Raw genomic sequence first — 24,783 nt, forward strand, 5'->3', positions numbered from 1 at the left:
TTGTGATAGTGAAATATTTTTGGAAATACATTTGTTTAAGACGGTTAATTCTTAAATTTGTTACATTACCTACACCGTAAGGATTATGTATTCCCATATAAGTGAAATTTTATACCAATTCTATTTCATATATTACGTTGTGCAGAGTTCCTATAAATGATATCTGTTTCAATTTCATAATGAACGTTTGGAATACTGATTGAATAGGAAAAAAGTGATTTTCGTGTGATTTAATGTTCGTTTATGTTTGGAAGTTAGTTGTTTCGAATGGGCTTCTTTCTCCAGTTTGAATCTTGAAGAAACTTCTATGCATGATCTATACATCTTTGTAAAGAGTTTAATTTGAATACAAACGCGTTCTTCCTTTCTTCGGAAGTTTTTCACATTTTATGTATAAATAAGAAGTAGTTAGCCAAAAAAAATTTTCCCAACAACTAATCTTTCATTTTCGAATTTTATGACCGATTGCAACATAATTTTTGTTTATCTCATTTCCTTGACAACGAAAGATACAGTGATGTCACATCGCACGTTTCAAAAACGTTAATATCCATTTATACATTGATAAGATACCATTATTGATCTACACTGAATATTTTTTAGAGTAGTCACTTCTGAGTGTACTTAGTGTTCATTATAGATTGCTGACAAAAGAAATATCCGACATCCCAAAGACCTGTAGAAAAAAATCCATTCTTTTTACAATATATAGATGCAATAGATGTTGGTTTTGGGACCATATACCTAACAAGGATAAAATAATTGAAAATGTTCCCGTCACTTGAAACATAAATAGTTATAATAAATTACGACTGTTCCTAACAAATGACTTTATTTATACTTATACTAATACATAAATAAGGTGTCCCTTGGTGTCCTAAGGTCATTTTACACCATCAAATGTATAATGACCTTGGAACAATTTTTTTCAAGGGTGGGCTAAATGTGGTTGTTGAATTGCCGCTCAATACATTTTCGTACTAAAATTTTGATAATTTTGATTCAGTGATTTTGTAACTTTTGTGTGTACTCATGCTCCACATGACCCGATAAAATTTTTATAAGCTTGCACAGACTCGCAGCTCACAGAATTGATAACATCGATCATGATCACTGATATATTTGGTTCACAGTAATGTTTAGTATGAGTACCTACGAGAGCCCTCTTTTGATAAGATATCTTGCATATGAATGATTCGTCTCATTGGCAGATTTGAACGATATATAATAAAGTAACTGCAACAGACTATAGTCAACAAGTCGTTCATTTTTCTTATGAAAAATGCTAAATTATGTGATTGAAGTGGACAATACTTTAAACATTTTATAAAACCGCAATACGTGTTTCATCATATAACAGCCCCTTCAGGATTGGTCACACAGTATGAAGCCTATTCATCTCAGTTCTCTTATGTTTCTTTTGATGTGGTTTATATTTCCACAATTGTATTTTAGGTGAGCGTTTTTCCCGCCAACCACTTCTCTATAAAAGAGTCCAAAATTTTACAAAAATACACAAAATAACATAGTCTTAATTTCATAAGCCACAAGTATATTTCAATAATTGAGAACCCCGACTTCTCCAAATCACAATGTTTTTGATTTCTCAACGATTGGCATCGCTGTTTAACAGAAAGATCACAGAACAGTTTACAGAACATAGGGATTTTGGGATCAGTCAAAATATTATGTTGGCTTCACTGGAGTGAAAGATGGAACCATTAAAAAGTTTGTTCTTTGTTCTTCAAGGTCATAACGGAATGAAATACCTCCATTTTAATCGCATCACTATGACTGATGGAATGCTATCGAATTCAAGAATAAGACTAGTTCTTGAATGCACTGAAAAATCCAATGAATCCATCTATTGATCCATCAGAGATCTCAAAGGGTTTCTATTGTTCGAACCGATCCATCAGAAATTTACTGTTGATTTTAACAACTAGCCTAGCCTAGAATATAAGAACACTTCATTGCATTGGCATATTGGCAAATTGGTTTATGACTGTGACAAGTGACAGCTTGTAAACAATTTATTAAGCCGAAAACAAAGTATATTAAGATACAATTTATATATTCGATTAATCGGTTTACTGGATTGTTATTAATAGAAAAAAGTAGAAATTTGTAATAGTTTTACTAAAATAGTTCAGTAATGGCATTGAGGACATATGGAGACAAGCCCATAAGCTTTCAACTAGAAGAAAATGGAGAATATTATTGTGTGGGATCAGAGGTAGAGGGATAGCATTCTTTCATTTTCAACTAGTTATCTGAAAATAATTACAGGTTGGAAACTATGTCCGACTCTTCCGAGGGTCTCTTTATAAAAAATATCCTGGAATGTTCAGAAGATCTATAACCAATGAAGAAAGAAGACGTTTGATAGATCTTGGCTTGAGCCAACATGTTTTAGCTAGTAGCGTTTCTTTGTTAAAAGCAACAGAAGTTGAAGATATCATAGAAGGCAATGACGAGAAGTGAGTCAACTATATTGTCATTGCTATATGTGTGATGAAAATATGAACAATTTCAGGTACAAAGCTGTATCAGTTCACACGTCTGAACCTCCTGCTCCCAGAGAGAGCAAGTCAAAGAAGAACATGCAATGGGTACCTTCCTTACCAAATTCCAGTCACTTAGATGCAGTTCCCCAAGCTACACCTATTAATAGAAATAGAGTTGCATCTAAGAAGGTTATTATGTTTTTGAATACAAATTGTCAGGCTAAATTGGGTAGATATTCATTTTATGGCTTGCACTAGTTCTCAAGAAAATTTCAATTATACTTACAAATAGTTGTCTGTTGATCATAAATAGACCACTTCAGGAAGTTACTTCTGGTAATTAAAACTCACCAGAGTGAGTTTTAATTACCAGAAGCTGTGCAAGCTAAGGATTAACAGGTCTTACCTTCAACGTGCGCTTCCTAGCACAGATTGGACAATAGGCAGTGAAAATTGATCGTCCCGTATGTGGGCTCGAACCACCGTTTCACCTAGTGGTCGATTAAATGAGTGGAACCAACTACTAACGCCAACTCAGCTACCGCTGCGCTAAGTATATTTTTTTCAAAATGAAAAATTTCAATTTCACAAAATATACCTATTTTTGGAATTATCATCCTAATGATATCTTCACTCTACTAGAGTTTTTGTTGTTATTTGTTGGCGATATCGCAAATAGTCAAGTCAAGAAATAAAAATTAGGTTGCCAAGTTTCGAAAAAAAATTCTTAGCTTTGCTACTGAAGACTTTTTAAGCTTTTTTTTTTTATTCATTGATATGTAAATGTTTTTTTCTTGCAATTCAGCCCTCTTTTTGCATACAATACAAATATGGAATCAGTTGTGGATTATATTTTAAATCCAACACAAACACTAATCCCAAACACCAGAACTGCAACACATGAAAAATGAGAAATAAAACTTCTCATGTTTTTATACCACTTGTATTTGTAGCTATCGTTACTGCAGTTTCGTCTTGAAGTATTGTATTCCTATTGTATTAGTTTAAAAATGTCCTTGAAGGATGAATTTGAAGCAATCTTGGTTACGAATACAAGTGGTATAAAAACATAGGAAGTGTCATTTCCCATTATTCATAAAGAAATGTGTAGCATCCATATAATTTATTGCTAATTCTGTTTGAAAACGCTAAGAGCTGATATATTAAATATCAGTTATTTTCATGTATTTACCTAAATTTCTCAGGACATGTTGGATTATATAAATTCAAATATTGTGAAACTATTTCTTGCTTATTGTGTTTGACTTATGAAAAAATCCTACACCGTCTCTCAGCTGGAGTTTAATTATGTTCGAGAATTGAAAAGAATTAGCAAGAAACAATTTTATGATAGTCAGGCTCCCCAAATTTGATTTATTTAATCTGATCGGTTTTTTGCTATCAATTCGATTTTGGAATGGCCACTCGTTGCTACTTTTTATTCTGATGATATCTTTGGACTGAAGTAGTGAGAGAATGTGAAATCAAAGAATACTCATCGAATAAATCTGGTTGGACACCAATTCATTGAAGTGTGCTTAGTAACACTGGTATTCGTAATTTTTTGCAGTATTTGTATTCTCCTGTAGGAGATGACCTTTTACTGTTGATTTTGTTAAATTGTATAAATGAAAGATAATATAATGTTGTAATTCGTGAAATTTGGTGTATATATGGAAAATTGTTGGGTAATCAACTTTGTTATTGTTATCAGTCCGTTTTTTTCTTAGGTTAGAACTTTTCCATTATGTTTTGACGATACAGATCCACAAATTAATGTTGAAAATGCTTGCCAAGGAGAAGTATTGGTACCTATAAGACTCGACATGGAAATTGAAGGACAAAAATTGAGAGATACCTTCACATGGAATAAAAATGGTAAATAATTAGATGGATAGATATCTATATCAATTGTTATCGATCATTTACACGATATAGGATAGGTAGCTAAACATTAACATCAAAGAACCAGAAATGCATTCATAAGTTCTTACAGATGGATAGATATTGGACTTATCAATACATATACGATTTCAAACGAGGTTTTTCACAAACATGTTCAATATTGAAAATAATATGTTTCAAATGACTTCAATTCGTTAACGCAGCAGATATAAATGAATAGTGGTATGTATATTAACAGGTTGATATACTAAAAAACAATTACTTATATAACTTCAAAGCAAATATTTGTGGTGCAGGTACATTTTATATCTATTTGGTACTAATTTTATAGTGTGAACGTTTGCATCTTTGTCAATATGATCTCTGGTTTTTTGGCAATAAAGCATATTCATATTATTACTTGAATGATATTTCAATATCTATCGCCTTATTAGATCGCTCCGTACCGCACTGTCCGCTAAACCTGACTACTGGATATGCACGTGGGTAACACTTATATATGGTAATTGAAGTACCTCGAAGCCAATAGTAAATTCGCTACTAGAAGTCTTTCAAAAGAAGCGACATCTAATTAGAACAACCGCGAAGGGTACGACGAGTTGAGTGCGTTCATGGTCACGTCACAATTGATTTATGAGGACCAGCGGCGGCCGGCGTAATTCTTTTTAGGGTGATTTACAACAGTAGGATACGTTTTTCTAATTAGGAGCTCCTTGATTTCTTTTTTGAACTTCAGAATCTTTTATACATATTATACTTTTTGATTTGTTATCCTTTGTAGTAAATACCTTCTGGTAGGGACTTGTTGAATGTTTTGCTGGCAGGTACGTCTAAAGTGTGCTCTGCTATTAGTCCTGAATCGGCAGTCAGTCTGTTACAACTTTTGTTGAGTAGGTAAGCAACAAATATGTATGGCTTAGGAAATACGTCTCCTGTGACGCATCCAGAAGTATCAAAAGAGATCCCTCTGTGCATCATATGGTATTTCCAGTTGGAAAGGAAACATCTGAATTATAATTGTCTGAATACCTATATCTACCTTTGTTGGGAGGACGGACAAAGAGCATAACATGTAGAGTAAGTCTCTAAGAACATTCTACTGCAGGTAACAAAAAAGTCAAGGCTTTTGCGGCCGAGGTTTTCAGTATCACTATTTTTCGGGTTTGAAGACCGTCGGTTTTTGAAACTTCTTCCCGACATTTCGCTGGCGCGAATGGCTAGCTTCTTCAAAGTTTTATACATCCTGAGAAATCTCCGATGGCTGGATATTACGGCTACATAAGGCGTATTTACGTTGACTCAGGTAGTTTGGTGTGCTAATGCCTATGCCTGGATTAGGTAAATTTCATAAAGCCTGTTCATGTTGACTCAGGTAGTGGTGTGCTAATACTTGTACTTGTATTAGATAAATTGTCCATACCTTTCGTCGACCCTTTTCTACCTGCTGTCATGCGGTTTGCTATTTTTGAACTTCTTAGAATGGGATTCCATATTCGGTTGAGGTTCACAGCTTCTTTTCTGTTGAAATTATCCGTGTGTTTGTAGATCTCTATTGCCTCCCGTAGCAGCCGGCAAACAGCATGACACTACTTGAAATTGAATGAATCAAGGCACAATGGATATTTATTACTTCCTGTTGAAGTATTTAATTAATTTATTCTATGGACAGATAAGTTTGGAGGATTGAAATTTTATTTCGAAAAAACAAGTTTAAATCTCAATTAATAATGAATTTAAATTTATTAAACCAATTTTATATAAAGTCAGATAGGAAATGAATTTTGCAATAGAGGTTTAGATTTTAATCGACAAACATTAAATAAATTCAAAACCAACTTAAAAGAATAGTAGTTTAGGTGTCCGTCTATTACTGTAGTACTGCTAAATTGTTCATTTTTAGTATACATTTAGTTTAAGTATATATCTGTATTTTCATATGTAAAAAAAAGGTGAAATCCGTTTATAAATGAATAAATAAATAAATAAAATATTGTCCTTTACAGAAAGTTTGATTACACCAGAGCAGTTTGCTGAGGTTCTTTGTGATGACCTTGATTTGAATCCTCTGACGTTTGTACCAGCTATTGCACAAGCAATCAGACAACAACTGGAGGCTTTTCCAGCTGAACCTTCAAGCATTATTGAGGAAACTTGCGATCAGAGAGTTATTATTAAACTCAATATCCATGTCGGAAATACTTCTTTAGTTGACCAGGTAGATTATAATATAATGAAGCCAGCAAATAGCGTCCTTTACTTTCATATTTGATTTATTTTCAGATTGAATGGGATATGAGTGAAAAACAAAATAATGCTGAGGAATTTGCACTGAAACTTTGCGCAGAACTTGGCCTAGGTGGCGAATTCGTAACGGCCATTGCTTATTCCATTCGTGGTCAATTATCTTGGCATCAAAGAACATATGCTTTCAGCGAGGCACCTTTGCCAACTGTGGAAGTACCTTTCAGGACTCCGAGTGAGTCTGATCAGTGGGCCCCATTCTTGGAAACTTTGACTGATGCTGAAATGGAGAAGAAAATCAGAGATCAAGACAGGAACACACGTAGAATCCGACGATTAGCAAATACTACTCCTGGGTGGTAGAAAAAGTAGAAATTTTAATTTTACGGTTTTACCAAGTTAAAATAATTCAATTACAATTAATTTTATACATCAACCCTTATCCAATTATTTTTTCAATTTGAAGTGTACTTTTTGTGTGATCACCATATTTAAATTGATTTGTTGTGGCACCTTTTGATTACATTTACATGGGCAAATTATACATTTTCCATTCGATGTTTTGTTTTTTTTTTGAAATAGCGTTTTTTTCAAATTGAAGACATTGAAAATAAAGTAAGCTCCCGGGGACATCAGACCTTATTTATTTTCTGTCCATGAACAAAAGATATATATTAGAGTAGTATTAGCATGTTCTGTGAACGAACGATAGGAAGTGCTGAATGTACGTGAAATATTGCTCACTTTTTTCAAATTGAGTGCTGACTTATGTGAATGTCCCATTTAATATAGTGAAAAATTAAAAATGAACACTGCTAGAACGGATGCTTTATTTCTATATTTGATACTTGGGGAATTACACTAAACAGAAAAATGGTAGGGCCAAAAATTTCCCAAATTCAATTGATACATTACTGTGAGTAACTTGGATAAAAACATTTCTTGGATATCTGGAGATTTAAAGGTTCCATCAAAACATAATAAAATGATGACAAAAATGTACTGTTCAAAAATATGAGTCCATGAGTTATGCTTCTTCTAAAAATGTACCCGACTCTGCTGTAACCAAGGTTGAAGTAAAAGTGTTTCTTGGGTATTTTACTGTCTGGCTACAATCCACATCCAGGTAAACTATTTCATTGTGATTCATGTTACCTTATGAATAATCAGGCTGATTTTTTGAAATAATCCATTGTGCAGATTATAATAACAGATGTAAGGGATAGTTATATTTTTGTTGTCTGACTTGTCCATTTTTTCCGAGTCTCTGAAAAACATTTATGATTGATTACTTGTTTACTTTATGATAATTCACGATCACTTGAAAGAAATGAATAAAAACACTTTTGTCTAAATACCACTTGATAATGGGATCAAACCTGAAACCGGTCGTATAAATAAAATTTTCCGGTGGTATTTAGACGAAAGTGTTTTTATTCATTTCATTTGAGTCTCTGGAAAACACTGCAGCTTCATGGGCTTATTGCATTTTCTCTCATCTTTTAATGACATCCACTCCAACAATCTTGTTATGACATCCATCTACTCCAACAATATTCTTATGACATCCACTTCAACAATCTTGTTTCCTGTACTAGTTTGTACAGGTGTCGAATGGGACACATGTCACATTCTTCTGGAAATAATTTAGGACATTTATATGGAGCGGAGGATCAGTGTCTATTACACTCATCAGCTTTTTCGTTGCTCATGATACCTGAATGTCCTGGCACCCAGTATATAGTTAATCTATATACCAAATGTCTATGTCTACCAAATGTTAATTTATGATCGAATATTACCCCCAGGTCTTTGATCTCATTACATCTCAGCAGATCTGAATCCTGTATTACACACGGGAATGTATAAACCTCTTTTTTTCGACTATAACTCACTACTTTACATTTCTCCACATTGAGTTTCAATTTATTATTGCTACACCAAGCAACCAGAAATTCTAATTGAGATTGAAGATTTACACAATCACTTACTCCTTAATTATAGAGAATAATTTCAAGTCATCCGCGAAGCATAGCCGCTCACAAGCTAAACTTTCACGTAAGTCATTAATAAACAATAAAAACAAAAGAGGACCTAGGTTGGAGCCCTGAGGCACACCCGAAGAAGCTATAAATGTTCTAGATTTATAACCGTTATAGGACACGAATTGTTTTCTACATGTCAGATAGGATTGCATCAGCTGACAGGCAGTATTCGAAAAAACAAATAAAATACAGTTAACATATTCCTTCTGAAACATTTTATTTTACCAAACAACTTAGAATATCTCTGTGACTCTGTGACCAGTGGGGAGTGGGATCCCTTTCCCATGAAAAATATTTTGTCAAAAAAACTCGACCTACGTCACTCTTGATAACGAAATAATGAGATCCAATTAATTTCAACACTGAATAATCACAGAGGTACTGAGTACGCAAGTGACGCAGTTTTGACAATGTCACAGTAAAAAAGACCCAGTATGTAAAGTTACCTAATGTGACAATGACAAGTTGATAGTTCAATGTTGATACATTTGGGAATACTTGATAGGTATTAGGTGAAAGATACTTCTTACATTATGGCCCATAAATCAAAAATATAAACAAAATATCTATCAAAATGTGTTCTACAAAGTTGGCTCAATCTCATTTCTTGCGTCAAGAGTTTTTTATAAAACGACAGCGAATTGGTTAAAATACCAGGACTTATATGCATACCTATTTTATTTTACCTCAAACTGTTGCGTCGAAAAATGTATTTGCATATGCCGAGGATAAAATAAGTTCACATGAATATAATACAAGGTTATTCAAAAAGATGTTTTTCAAAGAGAGATAAGAAGTGAAATTCATCTCAATCAGCAGTTACCTTTTCACTTAGGCAAATAGGGAAATAATTTGGGAGATCAAAACAGCATAACTTACTAGCATCTCTTGGATTGTGGTCCTGCCACAAGACTGTCACAAGTATAATGCTAAAAGAACAGGATTATACTCGTGACTCTGTTTACATACAAATGTGAAAATTTTGAGCTACTTTATATGCACGTGCTGTGTGCTGAACTTCAATACACCATCCTATAAGAAGAGAAAAAGAGAGAGTGTGACCCGACAGATATCGTCCTGAGATCCAAAAGAATTGATCTAAAATCATTTGGTGCGCGCCCCGAGTGATCCGGGCGTCAACTCTAATACAGCTTATGTGTTGACATTTTAATTGCACTTTTTGATCCCTTGATTTGAAAATGATTAACTATTCTATTCCATTCTAATTTCACATAATGAAGACTATGAAAAAGTTACTATTTAGTCAAACAAAAATGTAATATTACAAATGCATCACCAGCATCACCGTCATATAACCTCACTTTATTGTTATTGATATGTTTCATGACATAACATTTTAAAACTGGTGAGCTGTTGTTTATCTTATAGTATCAGGTGATATAAACAGGTAAGTCCACTTTATATCATAGATGATATTTCAATATAGCTTTTAAATGCTCTAACGGGATTTCTTTAAAAATATGTTACACACCTGCTCTCATTAGAAATATACTGTTATGAAAACAAATAGTTTTATTAATAAATGACTGAAATATGATTGTTACATTCGATTGAAAAAATACATTGACAAAATTCAGTATCTTCAGGAATAAATACAGTTGTTTTCCATACCAGTTCGTATTTAGAGCATGTTGAACAATGTTCAGGGGCGCATCCATGATTTGGTGAAAGGGCCACTGACCTCAGAAACAAAAATTTAATTAGTCCCATGTATATGGGACCGAGCAGGTGTATAAAATACCTTTATTGACAAATGAAAAGAACACGTGAAAGAGTTTTTTCAAATAATGAACGTGTGAGAACTTTCAGGAAAAATATTAATCGAGTAGGTATATTGAAATACCTAGGTATACTTTCAGAATAACTTAGGTTTAAATTACCGATTTCAAGCACATAAAGGGCACAAGTAAATGCTCGCGATGTAGTGAATAGCCAATGATTATACGGAGAGTTGAACTTGAAAAATTGAGAATATGTAAACAGTAATGATGTAATAAAGTTATCAATTTTTTATGAATTTGGCACACTGACCACTTACTTTTCACTTACAAAATACCCGCTTTGATATTTTACACAATAGGTATAAAAGTGTATCAATGATAAGGTGTTTCCTTTTTTGAATAGTATAACATTTTTTACAAAAACGTTTAATTGTTTTTTATCTAGAATTTCTTTTTCTCAAAACTTTAGCCTTCAATTCATAATATTCATACGTTACTTTCTCGTAACGAGAGGGTTACAGCTTTTATTGTTTAGCTTCAAATGTCCGATGAAAAACTACGTAGAAGTCAATGTTTTCAAAATTATCTACATTTAATTTATAATAAACTCAAAACAATATTTTTCTACCACAAAATTTTAGGTCAAGTCTGTTGAGAAACAGCTTCAAAAGTACTGTAACATTTCACATCTTTGATGACGATGAATGAATACATTGTTATTATATTGTGGTGCATACCCATTTTTAACAAAAGACCCGTAATGTAACCGTTAACATGTTTCGTTACGGCTAGTGGATACGTGTTAAATTGCAACAGTACTCACTTCGTCTCTACTAGTTGTAACGTAACATGTTCTCTGCGTTCATTATTTGGGTTATACAATATTAAATCAAATATAAAACAAAGTTTAGTATATGCGTGGGTAGTTTTACTTGGTGACATACATCATACAAGAGGAATATAGTCTCCGTTTTCCAGGCCATCTACATTATACAGTATATGGCTGAAAATTTTTATTTTTCATGTTACACCTCCAATGCAATTCACTATGCTAAAAAACGAAAATTTGTTAATGATAAACCTAAACTCTTCACAACTGAGTCTGCCATACTGTATCATAAATAATCCCAGCAGAGTATAATCAAAACTATAACAACTATGGATTTAGTACAAACTATTAAAATACTCCCTGCTTCGACATTTATCAGACTCACGAAATTATTTTGGTCCTCTGATCAAGAATCTATAGTGAAAACGAACTAAACTAGTCGATTTTTCGACTTCTTGGTGAAACTATCTTCAAGAGTAGTCCGGGGCTCCAAGTTTTGACTTGATATTCGTGATTAAAAGACAAAAAAATGTAAGACTGATACATTTTTTTTAAAGTAGTGTGTGTAGCAAAAACGAATATCGGAATTTCGTACATATAGAAAAATATTTGTTGATAAATATTTTATTCTAGAACCATGTTATAATTCACAACAATATAAATAATGATGATAATAATGCTAATGTTTCAATTATTTCTCGTTTCGTGTAAAACTGGAATTTGTGGAACCCAATCACTATTTGTGAAAGTGTTTTGCTTACACACTTATTGTATGGTAAATGAGATGTATACTCAAAATATTATTCAGATTAGCCCTCCTGCTCTTTCAGGTTTCGCTTTTCTTTTTTCTGTTCTCTGCATTCATAACTTATTACCTATGAGTCTGAACTGGATTAGAGCATCTCAAGTTACTTTCGAACATTTGAGAAAGATTGCCAGTTATTTCTCTGCTTTCGTCATATCAATTTTCATTTAGAATTATTAGTTCTCTTTTTTTCCTAGAAGTGTCTAAATGACCATAATGAAATTTACACAATAGATCTCAGTTGTGAGTAAATTTGATGAATAATGTATTTCAAAACATTTTTAATCATCTCAGCGCATTCGCAATTCTATTCTATTTTCATTGCGCCTTTTTTGGAATTATAAAACAACAATAAAAATATAAAGTGGATATAGTGTCATATGACAATAGTTCTGACAAGACACCGAAGACAAAAATATTGAAACTTCCTATAAAAGTTCCAAGAAAAATTCACAGTATTATGAAATGAATCTGGTGAAAAGATCTGGTAAGTAACGATATGAACAATTCTTTAACAGCATATAAAGTTTTCACAAGATGATAAATTAGACTTACGGTTATACTTACGATATTTGGTGATATATTATATCTTTGAACAATATAACTGAATTACCATTCAGAATTTTTGCTAAAATAACTTTCCACGTTCTAAAATTTTCTAATTATGAATATTCTATTGACGCGACATATTTTGGCATTTGATGAAAGAGGCGGGGTTGTCAAAAATAAAAGCTTTCGCATATCTATCCCAAAGTATATTTTGCATCAGTGGTAAAGATTGTTTGAAGGTGATTGACAATATTTCATGATGAATTTCATTAGTTCGGACTTCTATTATCTGATACTATATAAAATGATTTGAAATCCCTGAAAGAACTAATAAAAAAGAAGAAATAAAAAAGAATAGCTGAAAATAACAATTATATTGAGCAAAAAAAAAACCTGAAATTGAATAACAGTGAAATAAAATACACACAAGCTGAGATCATACACAGGGAGGAACATTGGTTTAGGAGGAAATTCAAAGAAGCCGCATACATGTTGTCTAACAATGTTTTCAGCCAAGCTAGCGTAGAGATACGCAACATATGGAAACTCATAATCAAACGAAAAATCGCCAACTCCCGCCAAACAGTCATCTCCCACTGAACCGATGAAGCGAAAAAAGAAAAGTAGAGATAAGTGATAGTACTCGAATGACCCATAAATAGTCATCTCTCGGAAGAATTAGTCCATTCATCACCTGAAGACGATTGTGGATACTTATAATCGAAACATCGTGAAGTAACTTGGCTTTGAATCTCTTAACTTTTTGATTTTTTTCTTAATTTTATTTTTTTAGTTCAATTGTTCTATGTTGACTTGTATTTTATTTCATTGTTATTTCATTTCAGTTTTTTTTTGTCTAATATAATTGTTATTTTCAGTTATTCTTTTTTAATTCTTGATTTTTATCAGTTCTTTCAGGGATTTCCAATCATTTTATATAATATCAGACAATGGAAGTCCGAACTAATGAAATCTTAACTTGATATAACAACAAGAAAAAAATTGAAGGAATCTGACTAAAGAATCAATAAAATCAACTTGACAAAATAACACGACAAAACTTCATTTGATTATATTTTGTATATTTCAAGTAAATAGCGTGTGTACAGAATGGCCAAATTGGATACTTTTAAAGGGAAACTCCTATTTTTGTACTAGCTAGATGAAAAGTAATGGCTGTGTCTGAGGGTAAATTTTATGACAAACTTAATGGTGAAAACCGCATATTGATATCTATCATCGTTACCTACAGCATGTTTTTTGAAAATGTGCATTTTCGAAAAGTTGACGTAATTTTTTTTCTGTCAGAAACTTCTTGTTTCTATGAAAACATTTCCAAAACACTTTTCTACGTAGAATGTAATGGTGCAAAAACTAATTTTTTCAAATGAGATATCAATGGTTATTGATGGAAACCTATTTTTTAATGAGATATCCTGTATATTCCTGCGTATTTAAAAAATACCATTCCAAAAATGTAGTATACTTGATGTTTTGCTAAGAGTTTCTTTGAAATACAGGGTTTTTAGGTTTTTTCATGTAGACTTTGAAACGCACACTTTGATCAAGTAATAATAATAATCATAATGATGTTAAAGAACAAACATTGAAATATATTTCTTCAGAAAAGTTATTCGAAATGTCTACCAGATTCTTCTATACACAGGTGACACCTTTTGTGAATGTTTTTTTCCGAATTAATTAGTTCAACAGGAGGTAGAGAAGCAAAACTTTACATCACTGCCACTTCCAATTCGTATCTAGAACTGGTCGTTAATTTTAAAATAAGATCTCTCAACCTTCCCCAGAGGTAAAAGTCAATAGGCGTTAGGTCCGGTGACCTGGTCGGCCAACTGTTGGATCCTTGGTTGGCTATTGCCAAAAAATTGGTGACAATTGCAGTGTTGTGAAGCGAAGACCCATCTTGTTGAAAACATGAACAAGAGGTTCAATATTTTGCCTTGTAATTTCTAAATACCTCTGAGATGTGAGAGTGCCATTATAAATGAAAGGTCCGATGATTCTATCCCTGAAAATACCTGCTCACACACTAAATACAAATCTTCCTTGACTTCTCTGCTCCACAATAGAATGATGATTTTGTTGTGCCCAAGTATAAGAACTGTAGCAGTTGAAAATGCCGGCACTGCTCATATAAGCTTCGTCTGTGCAAATACAATTAAACGAAAAATCATATACTTGGTAACAGCTTTCCAGCAATCACTGGCAAAAAGCCATGCGGCGTTCAAAATCTCCTGGTCTGAGTTAATGAACTCTTCTGGTACTGTATGGCTTGAATTTGTGTTCTTTCAAAATCCTCCTAACGTTAGTTTGACCAACATCAATTATATTGTGTCGCAATCTTGCGAAAATGTCTCTAAAAAGTTGCTTTCTCTTTGGATTCCTCTCGCGATACAAATTGCTTGCTGCTTCTGTATTTTTCCCGGTTTGTATAAAAAAAGACTATCACATCCCATTTCTCATAATTCTCATACAGATTAATATACAGGGGGATACCTTGTACCTGGTTAGGTACCTTCACCAAATATGAGCCTCATATATAAGGCCGCCTGTGAGGGATAAAGGATCAGATTAGTAAAAAAAAAATTGATAATCAGAAATTATCCAGCGCGTCACATTACGGTAGGGTGAGTTAATTACATACACACATTTAGTTTTGATGGCAATACAATTTAATAATTTCTGTATCATTGTAAATCCTGGACGGTCGCAGCTACAAAGGGGCGGATTACATAATTTTTCACAACTACCTCAATATGAATATCGAATGATATGACTTGACTAGTAGAATAGTAGTACACTTTGAAAAATATGCAAATTCAAAATGGCCACAGCTACAAAATGGCGGATTACATATTACGTTGTAATACTGAGGCACTAAATGCACTGAACAAAATGAGAAGAATTGAGTAACAAAATTAGAAACCAAAAATTTGAAAATAAAAGTAAATAATGTACTAAAAACTAAAAAATAATTCGGAAGGTCCTAGGTAGCAGTCATCACACTAGTCTCCTTAGCAATCTACGGTATTTATCAGATAAAAAATAATGAAATTGTTGGGCGTAATATTTACATATTTACTCAGGTTATAATCAATACATTAATCAATACTGTATATTGCTCAGAAGAGTGTTGTGATGACTGCTACATAGGACTTACACGGAATAAAAGATTTGTTACTTCAAAGAAATTTATTTAGTCTAATTTAGTTGATCATTTTGATCAAATATCATTCATTCCAAACGACGTGTGTATTGTATCGATTAGATGACAATTTTGCGGAGACAAAATGAAGTTCTCATTTTAATTTTTCTAATATTTCAATTCAAGAGGTCTTTTACCTAGTCAAATGAATTGTGGATCATTTCAGGAATAAAATTTCGGTTGATTCAAACAATATAATTTAATCAAATCAAAAGTATGTCTGTTGAATGAAAACTTTCCAATTTATTTTTTTATTTATTTTATTTTGATCGTATCATCCGTGTGTCTGAGATTCCTCTTCAGAGAATAAGATATTGAACATTTCTCTGCATCTCAGTCTTTTTTATCTAACGGCAAGTCATGGGAGAATAGAATAGCATCGACTTTTTTTGGTAAAACAACTGGTTTATTTCGAATTGTTTCAAAAAAGATGAAAAATAATGACTTCTTAAAATTAAAGTCAACAAAATCAATAGCTCAGTTTAAGTGACGTACTTGAAGTTCTATTACTACTACTACTATTTAATATATTTTTCACTATAGATAACTATAGTACATTTTTCATATTAAATAAGAGACTAACAAGAAATATTATTCAAGGCGTAAGACGTAAATTTTCTATTTGCTCAGTTAAATGTCTTTCCTCAATGTTAAAAAGAGGACGATGGAATTTAAACAAAAACAGTGATCTACCTACTTAACAGTTCTTAAATGTCTTCCAAAAATTATCATCATTTTCTCTCAGTTTGAACAGCATCATGTTACCACCACATCTTGTAAAGTAACATCAATAAGTTTTGAACATCCCGTTTACTGACAACTGTAAATACCTAAAATAAGTCTAATTTGTGTCTCCTGATCAAAAGTTTCTGTTGCATTCTTGATAGAGACAATATCCCTGATGATACCAGCCACTTGTATTGGGAAAACAATGAGAAACACTCAAAGAGACGACGGTCAAAAATCCCGATAAACTCAGCAATACTGTGACCGCGAGAACCCCACACAATTTATTTGTTATTTACTCTTTCAACGCAACAACGGTGACTAGCATAAATGACGTTCATAAATAGACTTATATACTATCGCTCGAAAAACAATTAGGTACGAACTTTACCACATTCAGAAACATAATACCCCGACATTGCCACACAAATAAATCCCCCTCTCACCAAAATTCACAACCGACATGGAAATAACCTCATAACGCGACACCGTGTTTAGTAATAATTGAACGTTAGAAGTATGTGTGTTGTTTCCAGAAAGTTAGTGTGATTAAACTGATCGATAAAGATAAATAATTGATAACAACGCAACAAAAATTAGGTAACCTTATATTTGATCACTCGATCACAGACCTTACTTCGTTCACTGAGTGATATTTTAACCTTGGCTTATCCTCTAACATTATCTCAAAAGCCCCATTAAGGTATTTTTACTTTCATTAACACTCCACTTAATTCTATTATTATAAAATTTGATTTGTCGCTGGTTTATTTTTGAATCAACTCATTTGGATGAAAAATATATGTGAATTTGTATTCTTCGACTGGCTTTGAAATATCATCTATCTGTTCGGTATGCTCTGATCTACATTTCCTTTTTTATATAAAATTGGTGTTCTTTGGTTTATTCTAGGACAAATATGAATCCTCCAAACTCTAACTTCGTTTATCCCTTCAAGAGGCCGTGGATGAAAGAAAATGGCGCTGCAGCACCAGCAGCTGGGAATACAGGCGTTAAAGGAATTATTGCAGGTACCAATACAATTTTCAGCTTCAATTTTCAATGAAAAAGTCGTTTTTTTTGTCATAAAAAGGTGTATTCAGAGATATACATAAAATATTAAATTTTTTGATATGTAGAAAATTTCTATTAGATCCGGTGGTATTCGAAAATAGCCGAAATTTGACAATTTCATTTCAAATTTTTTCTGATATTATTCAAGAAGACATTAACAAACGATGATTTCAAATTGTATCCATTATCAAGTGTAGAAAGGGCAAACTTTTTAGTTTACCCCGATAAGTTACTACGTAAAATAAAAGTGTTTTTCGCAAAGAAAAGTGTTCTATTTATCAGTAACTTGTCACATTTAACATTTTTGCCTATCAAAAATTGCTAAGAAATAATACAATACTTATCTTTACTAAAATCTGCCTCCGTCTTCAGAAATGGACACAAAAAATTCTAAGATTTGCAGTTATTCCTTTTGATTATTTATTTCTTAACTTCTTCGACAGATGTCAAAGGAGTTTTGAAATATGAAATTATGTCAATGTTGTTGATTGACAACTGAAACATTCGATGTAATACAAGATGCTCTCCGACATCAGTCTGTTGCAATTTCGCCGTAACCGAATTTCAAAAACCAAACATGAAATGATATCAGAATTTAACGTAGCATCTGAATATGTAATGATATACAGGGCGTTCTATTTTAAAAAATGGAATTTTGGTCTGTAGCACCTACACCAAACACCCTGTATATTTAAAAATTATATCAAAATATAGCTCTCATGAACTTCTAAAACTTTTGTATGAAACATTTTTGTGTATCTCCTTCAACAAACCAGATATTGCCTGTCACATAAAATGTGGGACACCCGGTATATACTGAAAACATTCCCCCACTTTGTTTAGAGCCTTTACGTACTGTTTCATCAATCCTAGTTTGATGTGTAAAGTAGGTAATATTATACGTTCCAGAGGCACTAGAGGGGCCACTAATCCCGAAGTATTATTGCAAAAAACAAAATCGTCCTTCTTAAAAAACAAAGGAAGTAATTTCTTTTCCCTGGTAGGGTAAAATGAGACATTTGTTTCTTTGGTGACCAAATTTCTTTCTTTCAGTCGAGAAGTTCTGATGAATCTTTAGACTAGACAATCCGAGATCATTTAGATCCTCTTGGTTGAATGGTCTTGGTATTGTTCGTTGAACCATTTCGTGCGGACGTACCTGAGATGTACTTGGTTGGGGTTCTAATGTATCACTTGAACGCAAGCAGATCTAATAACTGACGGCACAGTAGGATAAACCCACTTGGAATTATTTTGGCGGTTAATTCCTATTATGTTTACGACGCAGAGAAAACAGTCGTATTGGTGGATCGACAGTTCCCGCCAAATCATAGGACTAATGGGGTTCAAGGGATCCCTCTTGTTATTTTTCCATTGTCGTAAATACTCCACACACATTTTCCACACTATATTCGATACCCAGGGCTTGTTATTTGCTTCCGATGCCCGTTGAAAGTACTCCATGTAGGCATTTTTCACGAAATCCGACACATTTAAAGAGAATCTGTATCTGTAAAGTAGGGAGGGTGAGTGCAAGCCCATAGCACTTAGGCCACATGTGACCCATTGTACATCCTTCCGAAGAGTTGTCCTCCTAGGTCATCGTCCATCCTGTCCTTTATATCGGCAGGTGTAGGCCAAGACTCGCCGAACACACTCTCTTATTGACGATAACTCAGGGCACTCGCATAGGACATGCCTGACAGTCTCATCTTCCTGTGCACACATCTTGCATAGAGGTGTGTCCATTAGCCCCATATTATGGAGGTGTTTGCTCAGTTGACAGTGGCCAGTCAGAAATCCTACTGTTAAGCGTAGATTTTCCATGGTCATCGCCAGATATTTCTTCGGCGCCAGCTTCCCAGGTTCGCCCAGGGTGATCCTGGCAAGATTGCATCCTTTGATTCCATCCCATCTCTTTAGGGATTGAGCATGGGTGAAACATTTGGCTAGTTTCGCAATTGTCGAAGTCATCAGGCCGTAGGTGCCACTGGGTCCTAAAATTTTTAGTCCTGCCACTTCCTTGGCTTGTCTGCTGTCAGTGCAGATTGTTATGTTTTTGCCAGAAGTTCCTTTCCTGGTTATTTCTTTTGTGGCGATTGAGATACCAGCCAGTTCTGTTTTCACGCTGGTATTTTTTCCCCTTCCCCACTTAACCCTTCTTTGGTTTTTGAGCCTTCTGTATATATGCGTATTGCATTTGTAGCATCTGATTCTGTGTTCTGTTTTATTTCTATTTTGTAGGATTTATCAAACACAAATCTGGGTTCAATTGCTTCACTGGTATTCTGCAGCAGAGGTTGCGCAGTAAGCGCTTCTCGCCATAGGCTCAGCCTCAATTGACCCATTCCTACTTCAAGGTTTACACCAGCCGTGCGCAATCGTAACATGCCCATTAATGCAACCTCTTTAACGTACAGGTCCGGAGGGGTCAGACCCGTCATTAATTCCATTGCCGCGGTTGGTGTTGTTCTCATGGCTCCTGTGATGTTTAAACAAGCCAGCTCTGTATTTGATATAATTTTTGGATGATTGTTGCATGTGGAACTTTCGGTCTCCATGCAATGGCTCCGTACGTTACATAGGTCTTATTATTCCAGTGTAGATCCAGGTGACCACACGGGTGAAAGACCCCATGCGCGTCCCACTATCCTCCGATATTGCTCATAAGCCACATATGCTCTTTTTGTTCTACTCTGTAGGTGAGAGTTCCATGTTAGCTTCCTGTCGAGGATAGTACCAAGGTATTTCACCTCTTCAGAGAAGTTTAGTTTGCTTTTGAAGATTTCGGGGGGTTTTAAGCCCGATAAACCTGGTGAAAAGCACCATCTCAGTCTTCTTGGGATTGATCGACAGTGAGTGTTCCTTACACTATGTTTCTATTAATTTGAGCCCATCCTGCGCTGTATCGCACAGTGTGTTCACAAATATGCCGGTCTGCAAGATAACTATGTCATCTGCATATGCCATTGTGTAGAATCCATTATTATTGAGGTGATTAATCAGGGTATCCAGAACATTTAAAGAAAAATTTTTGAATGTATATTTGCCACAAATGTGACAAAATCTATTTGGATTGTTTACACATGTCCATCTAGACGAAGCCATTGCAAAAAATTGAAACAGAAACTAGTAAGACGTTGACGATAGCGATATCAACAGTCAAATAGAGAGTACATTTTAATGGAGTACCTGTACGTTTCTATCTTGTACTATATGATCAATTGCGATTTCTATCGTTTGACGTTATAATGGAGTAAATTTCTGTGTATTACGATTTCTATCTTGTACATTATGATGCATTAGGTGTCCCCTCTCCTAAAACAAAGCTGCTAGAAAATATCTGAGAGTAGATTTAAAATAATCGAGCCTAAATTCGTGAACAACAGGTGAAAAATTTCATGCCACAAAAAAAAGTTCCATTTTGTTCTGCAGTGTTATCAGTGTACCGATTTCATATTAAGTGATATTAATATTTTCCAAAATTGGAGCACTCTCATAATTCTGGATTTCGCTAGAAATATTACATGTACAATACCCCTTAGGGTATTGACATAATTATTAAGCAGTACCAATAATTTACTAATCAAGACATGTTACAAAACCGCAATATGTGTTTCACTATACGATAACTTCTTCAGGCATGTTCATACGGACTCAGTACATATAATATAAATATATTATAGATTTCCATCAAGTATCCAACAATTATATCGTTATCTTTCAAAATACACTGAAGGTCATTTTATATACTCGACACATTCAATTTAATGTCATTTTTAAGATAACAGCTTCATTATCATTGTTTCATTATGCACAATCTGGTTTGCGATAAAATATATACTCTGAGATCTTTAGAATGACTTAATCGAAGAAAAGAAGTAGAACTAAATACTGTGTGGAGTTATTTAGGTTTCAATGATATGTTTGAAAACGTGATTACTCTCAATAGTGTGCAAGTTGACACTCAAAGAGGAATAGTTTTGGTAACAGTTCCATCAAAATGACATATTTTTAAAGTTTTGGAAATATCACGACCTAAAGAGCAAATAGGATCATTTGTTCAGTGTATTACCCACCACAAATGAACAACTTGTGATACTTGCACATAGACTCCAGTATTATTCAAGACTACACAAGACGATCAGAAGACTACAATCATTTTAGTTTACTTTTCCTTATGCTCATAACATGTTTCGTTACACAGAATACAGGGTGTCCTATATAAAACTCCGCGGGCAAATATATGGAAAATGAAAGAGAGTATCCATATTTCGTGAAAGCAGATGGTTTCACGTAGAGATCCAGCACTAGACGTCATCCGTTGGGGCGTCGCTACACCGACGCCAATTTTTCAAATGATAACCCAGATGTTTTAATTTGTTTTTGGATCCTGCATCAAAATTTGAATTCAGCTATATTGCACACTTGTAATTTTCCTAGAATACTGATGAATAAATATAAAAAAACTAAAAAACACGCTTTTAAAGAACATCGAACTAAAAAGATGAAGATATTTTTTAAACAAACTTGAAACAATAACGAACGAAAAATACTAGTATTATTGTGAAAGAAGCGACGGGCGCTTGATATACAAAAAATATGACACAAAGCGCCCACGGTTTTTCCACAATAATACTAGTATTTTTCGTTCGTTATTGTTTCAAGCTTATTAAAAAAATATTTTTAACTTTTTAGTTCGATGTTCTTTAAAAACGTGTTTTTTAGTTTTTTGAACTATATTTATTTTTCAATTTTTAGTTTCGTATGCTATAAAAGCGTGTTTTTTAGTCTTTTTAAACTATAATTATTTTATCTAAACTTTGGGATCAATCAGCTGTATATTTAGGAGGTTAATAAAACAATACTTTTTTCAAATGAAGAAATATATGTAAAGTGAGTTCAAATTATATCAATGAGGTTACGTACAGCGCCATCTGCCCGCGAATAGATCAAGCAATACTGTCGATAATTCTGTCAAATATAGATCCCGAGCTTGAGAGTTACAAACAAACAAACATACATACATACATACAGGTGAAGCTAATAAAAGCGTGTTAATTAAAAAAAAAATTATTGCATATTATAAATGGGGCCATGCGAATAATACGAATTTAATAAAATCAATCCATCAGTTATAATTATTACATTGCCTGTTCAGTTTCATCTAGTTGTATGTTTCTGTAAAATAACAGACAATACAAACTGAAATAAATGTTTCAAATTACCAAAAAACATTTTACTTTGACCACAACTCGACCAACATTTTAGTAACGAAAACAATTAGTGATAAAATGAATAATTTTAGTAAGTGTTCGAACTACTTCCTATAGACCTATTGCATCTGTTTAGTAATTCTCGATTCGTGACGGCTGAAAGCGTCTCTTGCGATATAGAAGCACAAATATTTCTGATACAATTTTTTAAATCATCTACATTTTGTGGACGTTGCATATAAACTAAGTCTTTAATGTATACCCACAAAAAGAAATCTAGTGGAGTAATATCTGGATTTCGAGCTGGCTATGGTATTGGACCCTCATTTCCAATCCATGTCTCATCCAAATATTGAGTAACTATTCTATTATCATGCGGAGGTTCCCCATCTTGTTGAAACCACATATTTAGTCGAGTTTGTATTGGTGAATTCTCCTAGAGAATTGGCAACACATGTTATAGGAAAACCAAGTACCTCTCCTCTTTGAGAATTCCTTCGAAAAAAGCAGGTCCTATTGAATAACCATCAATGATTCCGCACCAAACAGTCTGAAATCTCGTTTCTTGCATCCAATGAGGGTTCATGTTAGACCAATAGTGACAATTATGTTTGTTTATTATACCGTTGTTATGGAAACGGCTATCATCACTCTATAATATTTTGTTTAGAAATTGATCATCATCATGAATACGGTGGACCATGCAATGTAGTTCAATCTTCTATCAGTATCTCATAAGTATGGAAATATATTATAGTTATTAAAAATTAAACATAAAGACTATTACCCGGATGTAGTCTTTCAAGCTGATGTAATTTGTATTGATGGAATTTGTTTTTTGATAAAATACGTGGTATTTTGTATCCATTGCTACTTGTCTCGTAGAACTATGTGATTACGTTATCGCATTTTTTTGACTTATTCATGGCCCTTTTTATATTATAATATGCAATAAAATTGCCTTCTTCCATCAGTATTCAAGGGAAACTATAAGTGTGCTGTATGGGTGAATTCAGAATACGAAGCAAAATCCAAAAGAAAATTGAAAAATCTGGGTTACTATTAAAAAAAAAATGGCGACGGTGTCGCGACACCCTAACGGATGACGCGTAGTACTGGATCTCTACGTAAGTAAGAGGACTCTTTGAGTTAAAAGTCATCCGATTTCACGAAATATGGATATTCTATTTCATTTTCCCGTGGAGTTTTATATGGGACACCCTGTAAAGAATCTTCAATTGAACTGGAGAAGTTACCGTAGAGTGAAACGCGTTTTGAGTAAAGTTCATAGTGTGAAAATTGTTGGATTATTATCATAGATAGTGTTCATTTTCATCAAGTAATATTGGCAGAGTTGGTGTAATATGAAATGTGGAATTGGAACCTCTAACGTAGAATAAATCCAATTCAAGCACTGCTTCCCAAACACCAAAACTGCATCTTCACCTTCAGTATTCATTGAAAAAGTAAAAGCAATGGCTCAAAATATATTTTCGGATGTTTTTTATAATTTTCTCTTAGAAAGAAAACTTTAAATTCTGCACGAAAATTACTGTAAATAATTTTGTCGAGACGACTACATAGTTTGGCATTCCACAATCGAGAAAGATTTGATCTGACCGCATTGGCATTTCTGGTATTATAATCGTATACATCCGACTCTCTGGTCAGGAAACTTGATTTCCTTTATATTTTCATATTTACATTGGTAACATCTTCGGTTTACTGAGTAATTTTTGGAAACAATCTTTGAAATTTCTATCAGTTATGATAGTTATAAGTTTTAATCCATTCTCAAAAAATGAATTTTCCTAGATGATAACTCCCTAGTAAATAGAGAAATCAAATAGAAATTACGTTATATCTCCAATTTGACCCAAAATGAACGACGTGGAGATTGAGTTTCGTTAAAAAATTA

The 24,783-nt window shown here is 33.5% G+C and overlaps 2 protein-coding genes and 1 long non-coding RNA gene across 8 annotated transcripts in view; 2 read left to right on the top strand and 1 right to left on the bottom strand.

The window, feature by feature from the left end:
• The first annotated feature begins 1,776 nt into the window (after positions 1 to 1,776).
• Positions 1,777 to 7,211, top strand: Snr1 (SWI/SNF related, matrix associated, actin dependent regulator of chromatin, subfamily b, member 1). The gene is made up of 6 exons (XM_023156878.2): positions 1,777 to 2,236; positions 2,290 to 2,480; positions 2,537 to 2,696; positions 4,238 to 4,385; positions 6,416 to 6,627; positions 6,693 to 7,211. Exons 1-6 carry the CDS (start codon positions 2,156 to 2,158, stop codon positions 7,014 to 7,016), a joined length of 1,116 nt encoding a protein of 371 aa, XP_023012646.1. The 5' UTR covers positions 1,777 to 2,155; the 3' UTR covers positions 7,017 to 7,211.
• A 255-nt stretch (positions 7,212 to 7,466) lies between these two features.
• On the bottom strand, positions 7,467 to 16,539 carry LOC111502728 (uncharacterized). Its single transcript, XR_012467859.1, has 2 exons — positions 12,642 to 16,539; positions 7,467 to 7,920 (listed from the first exon to the last, which is right to left on the bottom strand). It is a non-coding gene; the product is annotated as an uncharacterized lncRNA (long non-coding RNA).
• The window catches only part of LOC111502727 (putative tricarboxylate transport protein, mitochondrial), a 35,874-nt gene continuing 21,044 nt past the window's right edge, over positions 9,954 to 24,783 (top strand). The window contains exons 1-2 of one of the 6 annotated variants that reach the window (XM_023156883.2): positions 9,954 to 10,106; positions 17,488 to 17,606. In XM_023156883.2, coding sequence (XP_023012651.2) covers positions 17,495 to 17,606 — 112 coding nt within the window. In that variant the 5' untranslated portion in view covers positions 9,954 to 10,106; positions 17,488 to 17,494. Of the gene's footprint in view, positions 10,107 to 12,409; positions 12,562 to 17,017; positions 17,279 to 17,308; positions 17,428 to 17,487; positions 17,607 to 24,783 lie in introns of those variants that run through there. The other 5 variants (XM_023156882.2, XM_023156885.2, XM_023156879.2 and 2 more) reach the window with 5 other exon arrangements.

This window comes from Leptinotarsa decemlineata, unplaced genomic scaffold (assembly GCF_025532065.1).
Source record: "Leptinotarsa decemlineata unplaced genomic scaffold, Ldec_3_MD MMD2_tig00026354_RagTag_RagTag, whole genome shotgun sequence".
Taxonomy (NCBI): Eukaryota; Metazoa; Arthropoda; class Insecta; order Coleoptera; family Chrysomelidae; genus Leptinotarsa; species Leptinotarsa decemlineata.